The 17500-nt window shown below is 42.2% G+C and overlaps 1 protein-coding gene across 2 annotated transcripts in view; it reads right to left on the reverse strand.

The window, feature by feature from the left end:
• LOC126986207 (disheveled-associated activator of morphogenesis 2-like) overlaps positions 1 to 17500 on the reverse strand; it is a 78654-nt gene that overhangs the window by 49205 nt on the left and 11949 nt on the right. For both annotated transcript variants that reach the window (XM_050842180.1, XM_050842181.1), the window contains exons 2-9: positions 10680 to 10820; positions 9814 to 9908; positions 7970 to 8150; positions 6868 to 6999; positions 6359 to 6466; positions 4194 to 4466; positions 2914 to 3111; positions 1596 to 1810 (exon numbers count right to left, since the gene is read on the reverse strand). In XM_050842180.1, the coding sequence (XP_050698137.1) occupies positions 1596 to 1810; positions 2914 to 3111; positions 4194 to 4466; positions 6359 to 6466; positions 6868 to 6999; positions 7970 to 8150; positions 9814 to 9908; positions 10680 to 10820 (1343 nt within the window). The remainder of the gene's footprint in view (positions 1 to 1595; positions 1811 to 2913; positions 3112 to 4193; positions 4467 to 6358; positions 6467 to 6867; positions 7000 to 7969; positions 8151 to 9813; positions 9909 to 10679; positions 10821 to 17500) is intronic.

A 17500-nucleotide genomic window follows, 5' to 3' on the forward strand; every position in this document is an offset into this window, starting at 1 on the left:
AAAAAATAAAAATAAATAAATAAATAAAATAAAATAAAAAATAAATAAAAAACACTATTACAACCCCAAGCTAAGTAAACACGCAAGTAATAAAGTGATCGGCGTGGGGGCGTGGCTTCCAGGAGTACCCAGGTTCGAATCCCCCCCTAGCCGAGTGGCCAAAGACAACTCACCTGAGGACCGCCTATCAACTCGTACTCTAGATTCTTTAAAGAGGATCAAAGATGAGATCCTGGGCGTAGCATGAGCCAAGCAGGATGGCGCCACTGTAAACACTTGTCTGCGCCATTAAGGGGATGGGGCTGACCACTAGGAGCCCACCAAGAAAGCCTACCGGTACTAAATCCGAACGTAAAAATGAACAAAATTAACATAAGAAGGTATAGAAAAGAAAAGATAGTAAAGTAAGCTGTTATTTTAGACCCTGACCACCGCTGCAATAAATTAAATAGAATACGCACCCCCCCCCTCCCACTTTAAAATAATTCCCTCAGTTTCCCATAAAAGAAACAGGCATCACACCACAGAAAACCGCAATCTAAGACTAAAGAAACCGGGGCTATTTTACCCCAAACACCGGTACTAAAGTCGAACGTAAAAAACAAAAGTAACATAAGAAGGTATACAGTAGAAAAGATAGTAAAGTAAGCTGTTATTTTAGACCCTGACCACCACTGCAATAAATTAAATAGAATACGCCTCCCTCCCCACCCCATCCCCCTTAAAAATAATTCCCTCAGTTTCCCATAAAAGAAACAGGCATCAGACCACAGAAAACCGCAACCTAAGACTAAAGAAACCGGGACTATTTTACCCCAAACACCGGTACTAAAGTCGAACGTAAAAAACAAAAGTAACATAAAAGGTATACAGTAGAAAAGAAAAGATAGTAAAGTAAGCTGTTATTTTAGACCCTGACCACCGCTGCAATAAATTAAATAGAATACGCCCCCCCCCCCTTCCCACTTTAAAATAATTCCCTCAGTTTCCCATAAAAGAAACAGGAATCGAACCACAGAAAACCGCAACCTAAGACTAAAGAAAACGGGACTATTTTACCCCAAACACCGGTACTGAAGTCGAACGTAAAAATCAAAAGTAACATAAGAAGGTAGAAAAGTAGAGACAGTAGAGAAGTAGAAAAGAAAAGATAGTAAAGTAAGCTGTTATTTTAGACCTTGACCACCACTGCAATAAATGAAATAGAATACGCCCCCCTCCTCCCCCCCACCCTTCCCTTAAAATAATTCCCTCAGTTTCCCATAAAAGAAACAGGTATTAGACCACAGAAAACCGCAATATAAGACTAAAGAAACCGGGACTATTTTACCCCAAACACCGGTACTAAAGTCGAATGTAATAAAAACAGAAAACAAAAGTAACATAATAAGATATAGAAACGGAAAGATTTTAAACCAAACTCTTATTTCAGACCTTGACCACCACTACAATACACCCCCCCCACCCCACTTCAATATAATTCCCTCAGTTTCCCATAAAAGAAACAGGAATCAGACCACAGAAAACCGCAACCTAAGACTAAAGAAACCGGGACTATTTTACCCCAAACACAAGGAAACTCAAGCTGTACTCACGTGTCTAGGATCTCGTTCTGCAGCGCTCGCAGCTTCTCGATGACGGGCTGGACTCCAAGCATCAAGAACTCGTAGCGGAGGTGCAGACGGAATTCGAGCGAGTCTTCCCCGGGGCCCCAGCGGATGATGGCGTTGATGAAGGACATGGCAGCGATCTTGAGGGCCAACTCGTCCACGAAGTTGCCGAAAGACCGATCCAAGTCCACTATCAGGGTCTGTTTGTGGGGAGGAGGAGGAGAAAAGGAAGTTATATGGGAAGGATGTAAGAGTTAAGACTTTTACTGCAACAAAGACAAACAAAAAGGTAAAAAGGAAGTTATATCGGAAGGATGTAAGAGTTAAGACTTTTACTGCAACAAAGACAAAGAAAAATGAAAAAAAGGAAGTTATATCGGAAGGATGTGAGAGTTAAGACTTTTACTGCAACAAAGACAAACAAAAATGAAAAAAGGAAGTTATATCGGAAGGATGTAAGAGTTAAGACTTTTACTGCAACAAAGACAAACAAAAAGGTATCTAATCATCTGCCATTTTATCTTCCCGTTCTCTCAAACTCTCTTCTTATAATTGCATTCATCCAAACCTCCTAATTAACCTTTCCCTTTCTTTCCCGCTCCCTCTGACTAACCTATTCCCTTTATTTCCCAATCTCCCTAACATCTGTACCTTCATTTCCCATTCTCTGTTATTTTATCTCCCCATTCTTCTTGTTATTCAATCTTTCATTCTCTCTGTCATTTTAACTTCCCATTCTCTATTTTTTGTTACTTTCCCATGCTCCCAAACTCTCCTAAATCTTCCCATTCTCTTACGTTTACCTTCCCATTCTCCCAAACTCTCCTAAATCTTCCCATTCTCTTATGTTTACCTTCCCATTCTCCCAAACTCTCCTAAATCTTCCCATTCTCTGTTATTTAACCTTCCCATTCTCCCAAACTCTCCTTTATCTTCCCATCCTCTTAATTTTTACCCTCACAATCTCCTAAACTCTCCTTCATCTGCCCATTCTCCTTGTCACCTTATCTTCCCATTCTTTCTGTTATTTCATCTTCTCTTCTCATTCTCTTCCCATTATTCTTCCTCTTCTCTCTTCTATTCTATCTTCCCAATCTCTTATCGTACCTTCCCATTCTCCCAAACTCTCCTTTATCTTCCCATTCTCCCTGTAATATAACCTTCCCATCCTCCCAAACTGTGCCATATCATCTTCCCATTCTCCCACACAACAACAGAACCAAACACGCACAAGAGAAAAAAACAACCAAACCAAAGAAAACGGAACTTTCCAACCCAAACTCAAATAAACTCCTCGACTTACCTGGAACCTCGTCCGCTCCCCCGCGTGTTTCTGGAAGTGCAGCATCGCCTCCAGCACCTTCTTGTGACCCCCCGGCAGGAGACACACGCCGCCCAGGATCTCCAGCAGCAGGGTCTTGGTCTTGAGGTGGTGGGTGGCGAGGCTTTGCGAGATGATGTTCATGCATGTTGGATGGGCTAAGATGTGCTTGCGGCCGTTCTGTTCAGGGAAAAGCGATGAGAACTTGAAGGCAAAACATCAATACAGTGGAATGAAGTTAGAATCAGCAAAACTTGAAGCACGCGAACTTAGGTGATTTACAGATTCATTAGGTAAAAGAGCACCAAGGAAACAGGCGATTAGATAGATGGTTGTTGGGAGGGGGTGCAGATGTTGTAGTGTGAAGTCAGATTGGGGTGTTGGGGTGAGAAGGGAGGTTATGTTTGGGGGGTATAAAGGGGTGCGGAAAGGAAGAAGGGAAGGAAAAAAAAGTAGGGGGTTGTTGTGGGGTGAAGATGTTGTAGTGGGGAGTCAGGTTGGGGTGTTGGGGTGAGAAGGGAGGTTATGTTTGGGGGGTATAAAGGGGTGCGGAAAGGAGGAAGGGAAGGAGAAAAAAAAGTAGGGGGTTGTTGTGGGGTGCAGATGTTGTAGTGGGGAGTCAGGTTGGGGTGTTGGGGTGAGAAGGGAGGTTATGTTTGGGGGGTATAAAGGGGGGAAAGGAAGAAGGGAGGGAGAAAAAGGAGACAATTAAATAAGGTTAGTTTTTTTTTTTTAGATAGTCAATTATATTATATCAATGAGGTTTTTGTTTATCAGGAAGATCAATGAATATAAAGTTAGTTAAATTAAAAGAAAAAAAATGTTATCTTATGGTACACACACACACACACACACAGACCAACACTCACCTACCACAAACACACACAAACACATACGTATATTCACCCCCACACATACCCACATAAACACACACACACACACACACAAACCCCAAAACACACCCCAAACACACACACACACACACACACACACACACACTCTACCCCCCCCCCCACACACACACCCTACCCCCACACACACAAACACACACTCACCCATACCCACATAAAAAAACAAAAAACAAACAAACAAAACAACAACCCCCCAACACACACACGCACACACCCAGCCACACACACACCCCACATAAACACAAACACACACATAAACAAACACAAACAACCCCTGACACATACGCCCCCCCCTCACACACACACCCTACCCCCCTCTACACACAAGCACATAAACACACCCACACTCACCGAATTGTTCATAAGCGCCTTGACACACGCGATAACATTCATGTGGATCGAGGTCTGGAAAGTCGAATCGTCCATCTCCGTGAGCAGGTTGAGCAGCGCCGCCAACCCGCCCGCCTCCATGAACTCATTGACGAAGGTGTTGCTCTGCGTGCCCAGGGCTGTCTTGAGGCCCTCCGTGTACTTGACCCACGTGTGTTCCTGGTACTGGTCCGTGGGCGCCTTCAGCTGGGCATATTCCTCTAGCTTGGCGATGTAGGATTCCACTCTCTCCACCTGGGATTGGAGGAGGAGAAAAAGGAAGTTATATATAGGAAGGATGTAAGAGTTAAGACCTTTACTGCAACAAAGACAAACAAAGAGGTATCTGACATTTTATCTTCCCATTCTCTCAAACTCTGGGACTGGGATGGATTAAGGATTTTGGGTAAGGTAGAAAGGTGGATAAAATGAGAATAAGGAAGGAAGAAATCGATAAAAAAACAGATTGATATACATAGATAGTTAGTTTAGTTGTACAATACACACACATACGCACACACATTCAACTCTCCCCACCTGGGATTCGAGGAGGAGAAAAAGAATATAGGAAGGATGTAAGAGTTAAGACTTTTACTGCAACAAAGACAAACTAAAAGGTATCTGACATTTTATCTTCCCATTCTCTCAAACTCTGGGACTGGGATGGATTAAGGATTAGGGGTAAGGTAGAAAGGTGGATGAAATGAGGATAAGGAAAGAGGAAATAGAGAACGAAAGAGATTGTTGATGAACATAGATAGTTATTATTCTACAGCTCTTCTTCTTTCCTTCCTTCCTTCCTTCAATCTTCCTCTCCTTTCTTTCCTTCCCTTCCTTTGTCTCTTATATTTTACCTTCCTTTACTTTCCCTCACCCATCTCTCTCTTTTTTCCTTCTTTCCTTTCTTCCTTCCTTCTTTCTCTCCTCTCCTTCCTTTCCTTCCCTTCCTCTGTCTTTAATATTTTCCCTTCCTTTACTTTCCCTCTCCCATCTCTCTCTTTTTCCTTCCTTCCTTCTTTCTCTCCTCTCCTTTCTTTCCTTCCCTTCCTTTGTCTCTAATATTTTACCTTCCTTTCCTTTCCTTCACCCACCTCTCTCTTTTTCCTTCTTTCCTTTCTTCCTTCCTTCTTTCTCTCCTCTCCTTCCTTTCCTTCCCTTCCATTGTCTCTTATATTTTCCCTTCATTTCATTTCCCTCACCCATCTCTCTCTTTTTCCTTTCCTTCCTTCCTTCCTTCTTTCTCTTCTCTCCTTTCCTTCCTTCCCTTCCTCCATCTCGTATATTTTCCATTCATTTCCTTTCACCCATCTCTCTCTTTTTCCCTCCTTCCTTCCTTCCTTCAATCTTTCTTTCTCCTCTCCTTTCCTTTCCTTCCCTCCTTCAATCTTTCTTTCTCCTCTCCTTCCTTTCCTTCCCTTTCTCTAACTCTTATATTTTCCCTTCATTTCCTTTCCCTCATCCACCTATCTCTTTTTCCTTCCTTCCTTCCTTTCTTCCTTCTTTCTCCTCTCCTTCCTTTCCTTCCCTTCCTCCATCTCGTATATTTTCCCTCCATTTCCTTTCTCTCCCCCACCTCTCTCTCTTCCTCCTCTTTTCATTCTTTTTCCTCCTTCCTCTCCTCCCCCTCCTCCTCCTCCCTTTAGTTTTTCTCTCCCTTCCTCGTTAATTCTCCTCCTCCCTTCCCACTACTACCACACACCATGTTTTTCTCTCTATCTCTCTCTCTCTCTCTCTCTCTCTCTCTCTCTCTCTCTCTCTCTCTCTCTCTCTCTCTCTCTCTCTCTCTCTCTCTCTCTCTCTCTCTCTCTCTCTCTCTCTCTCTCTCTCTCTCTCTCTCTCTCTCTCTCTGACTTCTCTTTCTTTCTTCTTTCCTTCCTTCCTCTCTATTTTCCTCTACTTCCTTACTTTCTTCTTCCTTCTTTCCTTCACCCTCTCTTTCTTCCCTCCCTCCCTCTCTTCCTTCCTTACCTCCTATCTTCCTCTTTCTCTTCCTCCCTCCTCCTCCTTCCTTCCATCCTTCCTTCCATCCTTCTCTCCTCCTCTCAACTCCTTCCCTTCCCATAAATCAAAACAGCTTGCAACCTCCTCCTCCTCCACCTCCTTCTCCTCCTCCTCCTCCTCCTCCTCCTCCTCCTCCTCCTCCTCACCTTATTGGAAGACTTGAGCGTGTGGTAGTCGTAGAGAAGTTGAAGTTGTTTCTCCGGAGGGAAGTTGAGGATCCCATTCTTCTGTACTGTGGTAAGGTCCAGTTCGTCCTGTTGGGGTATAATAAGTAGTAGTAGTAGTAGTAGTAGTAGTAGTGGTGGTGGTGGTGGTGGTAGTAGTAGTAGTAGTAGTGTGAAAAAGTGTATATGGGTGGAAACTTGTGAAAATATAAGTAGAAGTGGAAGATAAAGTATTAAATAGAGGAAGAAAGAAAGTAAAGTAATAGAAGTAAGAAATTGAAGTAAAAATATTAAAAAAAGTAAAAAAAAATAATAGAAATAAAATAGTAAAAAATATAGAATAAGCAAAAAACAAAAACAAAAAAAAGGACGAAAATGTAGAAAATAGTAAAAAAAAAAAAAAAAAAAATACAAAAGGTCAATTTTCCACAATATAACAACAAACAAACAACAACAAAAGGTCATCCTCCCCGTGACCTCCCGTGACCCACCAGGAGCTCGGTGACCTTGGTTTGGAGCTCCTCGGGCTGGAGGTCATCCGTCATGTTGGGGGGCGGCGCCACTTGCACCATCTGGGGCTGCTCGGACACCACATGCTCGATCTGCGGGGGTTCCGAGCCCTTCTGCGGGGGGGGGGGGAGAAAGGGGGAAGGATTAATACAGATGTTTTTCCCTCACTTACTCCTCCCTCCTTAACCTTTTTCCCTCCATTTCTCTCCTCTTCCCTTTCTTCTTTCCTCCATAAATTCCTCTCTCTCTCCGTTTTCCCCTCAAAATTATTCCTCCCTCATTTTCTCTCTCCTCTCTTTTCCCTTTTCCATTCTTCCTTCCTTCTTACCCTCCTGCCCTTTTTCCTTCCCTCCCCCACTCTTTCTTCCGTTCTTCCTTTCCCTTTTCCGTTTCCCCCTCAAAATTATTCCTCCCTCATTTTATCTCTCCTCTCGTTTCCCTTTTCCATTCTTCCTTCCTTCTTACCCTCCTCCCCTCTTTCCTTCCTTCCCTCACTCTTTCTTCCGTTCTTCCTTTCCCTTTTCTCTCTCCCTCACTTCTCTTCCTTCCGTCCTTCATTTCACCACCCTCCTTCCTTCCCGGGGGGAGGAGAGGGGGGGGGGGGGTTAATGATGATGGTAGTGGTATGGGGTTTATGGGAGGGGGTGTAAGGGAGACGGGGAAAGGGGGAGAGAAGAGAAAAAAAATAACACTTCCTCAACTCTTACGTATACTGTCAACACTGCCCACTAACAACACTATCAACGGACCTTTTTCTGTTGTTTTGTTTATCCTCTACCTTGAACTTTTTCCTTCACTGTGAAATAAAAAAATAAAAAAATACTACCACTACTACTACTACTACTAACAAGAACAGTAACAACATCAACCCTACCCACTACCAACACTACCAACATTGCAACACTACCACTAACTCCCACTAACATTGATACCAACACAAACGAACAAACAAACACTAACACTTCCACTAATACCAACACAAAAACCTAACCCTACCCACTACCAACACTACCAACACTACCAACACTACCACTACTTCCTACTAACATTAATACCAACACAAACAAACAAACAAACACTCACAAAGCAGAAGCAGGAGGAGTACCAGTCGCCTCTCCTCATCTTGGCGCCTCTCTTCATGATCCGTGACCTTGAGTGTGACCTTGACCTCGCCTCCCGCGGCCACTCCACGGAAGAGGTCACCCGCTCACCCCACGAGCTCACCCGCTCATGCAGACTCACGCTCAGGTCACTAAAGCTTGACCTGGGTAGAGGGAAGAGGTCAGTTGGTAATGCAAAGTCAGGTCAGGTCAGGTCAGGTCAGGTCAGGTTAGATTAGCTCATTTTGGCAATACTGCGAGGTAAGGTCAGGTAAGGATACTTCGTTTTGGAAACACTGGTTAAAAAGATCACTATATTTTGACCTGAAAAGAGGAGATAGGTATTTGGTAACACTGTAAGGTCAGGTCAGGTCAGGTCATGGCAACACTGCGAGGTAAGGTCAGGTAAGGATAGTTCGTTTTGGCAACACTGGTCGAAGGTCACTAAAATATGAACTGGAAAGGGGAAAAGGTCAATTGATAACACTGTGAGGTCAGGTCAGGTCAGGTCATGGCAATACTGCGAGGTAAGGTCAGGTAAGGTAAGCTATTTCTTTGGCAACACTGGTCGAAGGTCACTAAAATATGAACTGGAAAGGGGAAAAGGTCAATTGATAACACTGTGAGGTCAGGTCAGGTCAGGTTTTGGCAATACTGCGAGGTAAGGTCAGGTAAGGTAGGTTATTTTTTTGGCAACATTGGTCGAAGGTCACTAAAATATGAACTGGAAAGGGGAAAAGGTCAATTGATAACACTGTGAGGTCAGGTCAGGTCAGGTTTTGGCAATACTGCGAGGTAAGGTCAGGTTAGGTAAGCTATTTTTTTGGCAACACTGTTTGAAGGTCACTAAAATATGAACTGGAAAGGGGAAAAGGTCAGTTGATAACACTGTGAGGTCAGGTCAGGTCAGGGTAATTTATTTAGGCGTCACAATAATATACATTTTTCCTTTATTTTTGCATTCCTATTACTGTATTTTTATTTATTTATTTATAATGTTTGATTTGTTTTGCTCTATTTCGTAACTCATCTCCTATGTTATTTTTTCCCTCATTTCATTGTTTTCTTCATTATCTTCCTAGTACTTTTTTTTTCCTTCCTTCGTCTATTTGCTTAATCAACTTGTACTAATTTCCTCTTCATTCGCCATTTTTCTTCCTCTTTCCTTTTCTACCTATCATTCTCTTCTTTTTTCACATCCTTTACTTCTTTATCCCCTAATGAGACGGAGATGCGCACTGAGGCCACAAGCATCTGCACCCTATATGCCCCAAGCCTTACCTTTCTTCTTGTACTATTTTCCTCTTCTTTCGCCATTTTTCTTCCTGTTTCCTTTTCTACCTATCATTCTCTTCTTTTTTCACATCCTTTACTTCTTTATCCCCTAATGAGACGGAGATGCGCACTGAGGCCACAAGCATCTACACCGTATATGCCCTAAGCTTTACCTTTCTTCTTGTACTATTTTCCTCTTCATTTGCCATTTTTCTTCCTGTTTCCTTTTCTACCTATCATTCTCTTCTTTTTCACATCCTTTACTTCTTTATCCCCTAATGAGACGGAGATGCGCACTGAGGCCACAAGCATCTACACCCTATATGTCCCAAGCTTTACCTTTCTTCTTGTACTATTTTCCTCTCCACTCACCATTTTTCTTCCTGTTTCCTTGTCTACCTATCATTCTCTTCTTTTTTCACATCCTTTACTTCTTTATCCCCTAATGAGACGGAGATGCGCACTGAGGCCACAAGCATCTACACCCTATATGCCCCAAACTTAACCTTTCTTTATAATATTCTCCATCTCAAGACCCAGACCGAGACCTACCTTATTTCCTCAAGGGACGGGGTCTTGAGGTCAGGCCGACGGAGGTCCTTCCACGGGGGGTTTTGGGTCCACTCCCAGTCCGGCCGCAGCGACTCCTAATGGGGGGAAAGGGGGGAGGGATGGGGTGTTAGTGTGATGTGAAACTGGGGGGATTAAAATTGGGGTGTTAGTGAGTTGTTGTTTTTGTGTGTGTGTGTTTTGTGTGTTTTTTGTGTTTTTTTGTGTGTTTTTGTGTTTTTTTTCCCATTTATTTCCTTTTTCCCTTGATATATTTTTTCCTCCCTCCCTTTCAGCTGTTTCTCTCTCCTCTTCCTTTTCCCTTCCTCTTCCTCTTCCTCTTCCCTCTATCCCCTTTTCCTTCTCTCTTCCTCTTCCCTTTCTCTTCCTCTTCTCTCTCTCCCTTCTTCCTTCTCTCTCCTCTTCCATCTCTCTTCCTCTTCCCTTTCCCTTTTCTATCTCTCTTCCTCTTCCATCTTTCTTCCTCTTCCCTCTCTCTTCCTCTTCCATCTCTCTTCCTCTTCCCTCTCTCTTCCTCTTCCCTCTCTTCCTCTTCCATCTCTCTTCCTCTTCCATCTCTCTTCCTCTTCCCTCTCTCTTCCTCTTCCCTCTCTCTCCCCTCTTCCGTCTCTCCCTATTCCCTCTCCCATCCTTTCCCTTTCCTCTTCTCTCCAATCTTTACACCTTCCCCTTCCCTTTCCTTCTCTCCTTTCCCCTCACTTTCCCTCCCTTTTCCCTCACTTTCTCTCCCTCTCCCCTCTCTTTTCTCCTCCCCTCTTTTAACATCCCTCCTCCTTTCTCCACATCTTTTTCCCATCCTTTCCTCTTTCCTCTCCCCTCCCCCTCCCTTTCCCCTCTCTCCCCCTTACCTTGATAGTCCCCCAGGCCGGCCAGGGGAGGTGTTGCAGCCCCTCCTTCACCCCAGCCCAGGAGGGGGGGTTGGGGGGGGCGTCGGGGGGCGGCCCTCCCCCTCCCTTGTCCTCGCTGCCACGCACACACCCGCCCACAGCCTGAAACGCACACGAGAAAATACGTACATGAGAGTTTGGTACACATGGGAGTTGGTACACATGCATAAGAGTTTGGTGCACATGGGAAAGTATACATGAGTTGGTACACACACACACACACACACACACACACACACACACACACACACACACACACACTAAAGAAAGAAAGAAAAGGAAGAAAAGAGAAGGAAAGAAAAAAAGTACAAATAAAGTAATGAAAAATAAAATAAAAACACGATAAAAATATAAAACAATAAAAATAAACAAACAGAAAAAGATAAATACATAAACAGACTCATAAATAAATAAATGAAATAAAATAAATAATAAAAGATTGAATATATAAAGAAAATCAAAGAAAACAAGAAAAACAAATACAGGAATAAACTTAAAACAAATCAACGAACAAACAAACAAACAAACAAACAAACAAATCATCTCCGGACCACAGTTGCCAATTAGGTGTTTTTTCTCTCCTCTTTTTAACGCCATGAGAGAGAGAGAGAGAGAGAGAGAGAGAGAGAGAATGACGCCATGTTCCCGTGTTTTTTACTCTAAGGGGCGGCGACCTCGTACGTTTTAAGCTTAATTATCGTACGTGGTGTTTAGGTGGTGGTGGTGGTGGTGGTTGGTATGGGAAATGGTGATGATAGTGGTGGTGGTGGTGGTGGTGGTATTGTTATTGTTGTTGTTGGTGGTGATGGTGGTGGTGGTGGTATTGTTGTTGTTGTTGTTGGTGGTGGTGATGGTGGTGGTGGTAGTGGTGTCATGGTATATATATAAAAATAAAAAAATCCTAGAATGAGTTGGAAGGAGGAGGAGGAGAAGGAGGAGGAGGAGGAGAAGGAGGAGGAGGAGGAGAAAAGATGAAGATGAAATAAGTCGATAAGAATGAAAGGGAAAGGAGAAAAGGCAAAGAGAAGAAGAATGAGAACGAAAGCAAGAATGAAAAAAAAAGAGTTGAAGAAAAGGAAAACGACGAGATGCAAAAGAGAAAAAAAGGAAATAGAAGAGGAGGAAGAGAAGTAGAAGGAAAAGGAAAAACAAAAACGAGAACAACAAGAGAGAGGAAAAAAGAAGATATGGAGGACAATGAAGAAAAGAAGAAGAAAGAAAATAAGGAAAATAAAACCAGACACCAAAACAAACAAACAAACAAAACAAATAAACACTAATGCAACCAAGAAACCAGACAACCAAAAAAAAGGGATTAAAACAAAACAAATCAAAAATTAAAACAAACAAACACAGACTAACACAAACAGCCCAAATTAAACAGAAACCGTGACACAGAAACCATCACGAGAGGAGGAGGAGGAGGAGGAGGAGGGGGAGTAGAGCACAGAAGAAAAGGGGAGAAAAAAAGAACAAAGAGCGGGGAGATAATAGAGTCATTAGGGCCCAGAGTTCACCCTTCCGTCGGTCATAAATTAGAACACAATAGTCGCCCCTCCACCCCTCGCTTCATAGAAAATGGGAATTAGGGTTGTCTGTGTGATTGCCCGTTTTCTTTTTACCTGTCGTTTTCTCTCTTTTTCTATCCCTCTCTCTATCGATGGTTTTACGAGTGTGGACTAAGCTAAAGTGTTTGTAATCGATGACGCGTTCCGATCGAGAAATAATGGCAGGAAAATGAGAAATGTTGGACCAAAATGAGAAATAATGGAACAAACATAGAAATAATGGATCAAAAATATGAAATAATGGTACAAATCTTAGAAATAATGGCACAAAATTTAAATGTAAACAAATAAATTCAGACTGCACCAAATTTTTTATTCTCCTCCTCTTCCTCCTTCAGTCCTACATTCCTCTTGTTTCATCCCTCCTCTTCTTCTTCCTCTTCCTCTTCTTTTTCTACTGATCGACCTTTCTAATTCTTTTTAATCTTAGTGCGAGAATGCAACAAACTCCCTCCCCCTCAGTGGTCCAGTGTAACGCAACTGACTCCTTTAAAAACAAGCTCGACCGACACTTCCTTCAACTCGATATTCACTAAGGTAGAAATGCAAAATTCTGGTGCATTGAATTGGATAGGATCTCATTTAGGTTTAAGGACAGATCACTCGCTTTGGCCACGGGATCTGTGTGCTCTGAATGTCTATGTAAAATTTTCCTTTCTTTTTTCCTTTCTTTCTTTATCTCTCTCCTTCTTTCTTTTTCCCTCTCTCACTCTTTTCCTTTCTATCTTTCATTCTCTTTCGTTTTTTTTCATTTTCTCTCTCTCTCTCTCTCTCTCTCTCTCTCTCTCTCTCTCTCTCTCTCTCTCTCTCTCTCTCTCTCTCTCTAATCTAAAACATCTATCATTTGTACTTTATCTAATTTCTTTCACTCACTTTCTCTAACAAATGGAGAAGGAGGAGGAGGAGGAGGAGGAGGAGGAGGAGAAGAAAAGAGAGCAATATCGAGAGGATAAAAAAAATCTAAATGGCGAAATAAAGAACGAGAAAAAGAAGAAGAGAAGGAGGAGGAGGAAGAGGAGGAGGAGGGGGAGGAGGAGGAGGAAGAGGAGGAGGAGGAAAGTTTCCCCTCATTCTACATTCCTCAACTACTTTTTTTCCCACATTCCCTTTCTCTTTCTCTTCCTTTCTCTCTCTTTCTCTTTTTTTTCTTCTTTTTCTTCTTATTCCTGCTTGATTTCTCCTCCTCCTCCTTTTCTACATTCTTTTCTACCAGTTTTTAATCTTCCTTCTTTTTATTACCCTTCTTCTTCTTCTTCTTCTTCTTCTGATTGACCTTTCTAATTTTTTTCTATCTTTGACCTCTCCTCCTCCTCCTCCTCCTCCTCCTCTTCCTTGTTCAGAGGTAGTTAAAACTGCAAACAAATTGGTCGGCTTCATCGGACGAGTCTTTAATAATAAATCGGAAAAAGTAATATTAAAACTGTATAATTCGTTGGTTCGACCCCGTCTGGAGTACTGTGTACAGTTTTGGTCTCCCTACTACAGAAAAGACGTACAAAAGTTGGAACGGGTCCAACGAAGAGTAACAAAAATGATTCCTAGGTTGAGAAATTTATCTTATGAACAAAGGCTTAAAGAAGTAAATTTATTCAGCCTATCAAAACGAAGAATGCGAGGCAATCTAATAGAAGTGTTTAAAATGTTTAAAGGATTCAGTGATATTAATGCGGAAGATTACTTTACAATTGATCGATCAAATAGCAAGAAATCACAATTTCAAGATAAGTGGTAAAAGATTCTCGTCGCACGAAGCTAAACACTTCTTCAATCGAGTTGTTAATGTTTGGAATTCTCTACCCTGTGATGTCGTTGATAGTACAACAGTTACGGCCTTCAAGAATAGATTAAACAAGTGTTTTGAATCCAACCAGCAACTAAGATATTACTCATTGTCGTAATAACGTTAAGTTCTTTCGAATACTGGTGTCCTTGTCCGTTTTTATCGCCCGATTAGTGGTAGCAGTAATGGTAGTTCTTTCCTACATAATTTCCATGCAGTTTTTCCATGCTGCATGGTTCTTTTTCCTTTCCTGCCGGCTTTGGCTGGAGGGATGGGGGGTGGGGAGGAGCCTTCGCCTTTGCTGTCCTTCATCTTCCACCTTTGATTAGAGTTAGTGTAGCTTGTCACAAACAGCCTCGTAAGGACCAGCAGGTCTGCTGTTGTTTGTTCTCCCTTTGTGTTCCTCTTCCTCCTCCTCCTTCTCCTATCCCTTTCTTCTCTCCAGCCTTGACAATGAGAAACTTTCCAAAAACTCTCCCTTCCTTTCCTTCAATACCTCCTCTTCCTCCTCCTCCTCGTACCTCAAACTCTCTCCCTGCTAACTTGACGCTTCACCAAATACCAACCTTCGCCCTTCCCTCCCCTCCCCTTCCCTCCCTTCCCTCCCCTCCCCTTCCCTTCCTTTCCCTCCCCTCCCCTTCCCTTCCCATCTCCCCGCCACACTGCTTAACCGCATACCGCTATTGCGCACTTTTCTCTTCGTTAACGTTGTGCCTCGCCGTCGTTGTGTCCCTTTCGTTACGGTAAATATAACGTGTGTTTAGTGGCATGCGGGAAAATATTGAAGTTTGTGAATTATAAGGACATATGCGAATAACCGGATGCGTGATTTGATTGGTGGGAAACTACGTCATAATAGCCAATGGGAGAGGAGATTGATGTTGTTGTTTACTTTACCGTTTGCTATTGTTATTGTTATTGTTGTTATTATTATTATTATTATTATTATTATTATTATTATTATTATTATTATTATTATTATTATTATTATTATTATTATTATTATTATTCCTACTACTACTACTACTACAGCAATCTCTCTCTCTCTCTCTCTCTCTCTCTCTGCTTTCAATTGAGGGAGGGAGAGAAAGAGAGATAGAGATAGAGAAAAAGCTGAAACGCGCATAGCTTAGGAGAAAGCCCTCCCTCCTCCTCCTCCTCTTCCTCCTCCTCCTCCTCCCTTCCTCCCTTTGATGATAAAATTCCTCCGTGCTTTTAAATGTCCGAGTGAAATGTTGTAGTTCTCTCTCTCTCTCTCTCTCTCTCTCTCTCTCTCTCTCTCTCTCTCTCTCTCGGAACCAAAAAAAATAGATTAGATCGTCACGTAACTGCGTTTCGTGAGAGAGAGAGAGAGAGAATTGCGCGTCATATTTGAGCGTAAAATGACCCATATTGCGTCAGAAAGAGAGAGAGAGAGAGAGAGCGGTGTGATATATGACAGAATGAGGTGTTATAGAGTAGGGAGGAGGAGGAGGAGGAGGAGGAGGAGGGAGGAAAAAATTGGGGTGCCACTATTTGTTTTTTTTGTTGTTATTTTTTTCCTTGACACATAACCAAAAGCAAAATAGGGGAGGAGGAGGAGGAGGAGGAGGAGGAGGAGGAGGAGGAGGAGGAGGAGGAGGAGGAGGAGGAGTAATAATAGAGGTACTAGAGGAAGAGAAAGGGAGACGATAAGCAAATGATAATAATAATAATAATAATAATAATAATAATAATAATAATAATAATAATAATAAAGAGGAAGGGAAAAAAAGGAGGAAAATAAGAAGGCAAAGGTTAATATTTTCACTCTTATTCACATTCCAAACTTTCCCTTGTGGTACTTTCTCTCTCTCTCTCTCTCTCTCTCTCTCTCTTCGCACCCAGAGCACTTTTTCTACTAATTCTACTACTACTACTACTACTACTACTACTGCTACTACTGCTACTACTACTATTACTACTACCACTATTACTACTATTACTACTACTACTATTACCACCACCATCACCTCTACTAATACTACCAACACCACCACCACCATCACCACCACCACCACCACCGCCACCACTACTACGTACTATACTACTACTACTACTACTACTACCACTATTACTACTATTACTACTACTACTATTACCGCCACCATCACCTCTACTAATACTACCAACACCACCACCACCATCACCACCACCACCACCACCACTATTACTACTACTACTACTACTACTACTACTATTACTACTTGCACCTGTCGCTAACGGGGTGTTACAGGTGGCCGATCCTCACTAAACACCTGGTCTGAGTGTGTGTGTGAGTGTGTGTGTGTGTGTGTGTGTGTGTGTGTGTGTGTGTGTGTGTGTGTGTGTGTGTGTGTGTGTGTGTGTGTGTGTGTGTGTTACGTTTGTGCATGTGCGTGTGTATGTGTGTGTGTGTGTGTGTGTGTGTTTCAAGGCGTGTGAACTTTTTATGTAAATTTTTTTCGTGTAAAATACATGTAATTAGCTCATTGTGTTTTCTTCCTGTTTTTTTTTTTTTGCAAAGTTTGTGCGTAACGGTGAAAACAAGAAGAAGAAGCAGAAGAAGCAGAACAACAACAACAACAACAACAACAACAAGTAATGGTGGGGAAGCGGTGGTCGAGTGGTCATCGTGCGAGCGTGGTGAATCCGTGGACACAGCTTCGACTCTCACCGACAAACACTGACAATTTCCAACAACCACCGAGTGTCTGAAGGTTACCCACATGCTGCCCAGACCTCCAATCAACCCTGACTTCAGTGACTTCGATCAAGGGGAGTACCGGGGGGCAGCATGGGCCAGGCGAGTCAGGCATCACGGTAGCCACTATAAATTCAATACACCCGCGCCACTACCGGACAGGGGTCGCTCGTTCAAGAGGCCCCTCAAGACAGCTTACCGACGTTATGGAAAGCACGTAAGGAAAATACCAGCAACAACACCAACAAGAAAGATAATATGAAAGAAAAATCAGGAAAAATATTGACATGGACGAAAAAGAAAACAACACCACCAAGAAAGAAAAAATGAAAGAAAAATAGCGAAAAATAATTGACATGGACGAAAAAGAAAACAACAACAAGATAGAAAGAATGAAAGAAAAACCAGGAAAATTTGACAACATGAAGGAAAAGAAAAGAAATAATGAGACAAAAAAAAACGAACATCGATAAAAAGGAAGAAAAGAAGATGAAAGAAGGAAGTAAATAATGAAAGATGATAAAAGACGAAAAACACCAACAAGAAAGAAAGAATGAAAGAAAAATCAGGAAAATTTGACAACATGGAGGAAAAGAAAAGAAATAATGAGACAAAAAAAAGAAAAAAAAAGATCAATAAAGAGGAAGAAAAGAAGATGAAAGAAGGAAAAGAAAGAAAGAATGAAAGAAGAAATCATGGAAGAAATTCTTAACATGGACGAAAAGAATAGAAA

The sequence above is a fragment of the Eriocheir sinensis genome, chromosome 61 (genome assembly GCF_024679095.1).
Source record: "Eriocheir sinensis breed Jianghai 21 chromosome 61, ASM2467909v1, whole genome shotgun sequence".
NCBI classification, from domain to species: Eukaryota; Metazoa; Arthropoda; class Malacostraca; order Decapoda; family Varunidae; genus Eriocheir; species Eriocheir sinensis.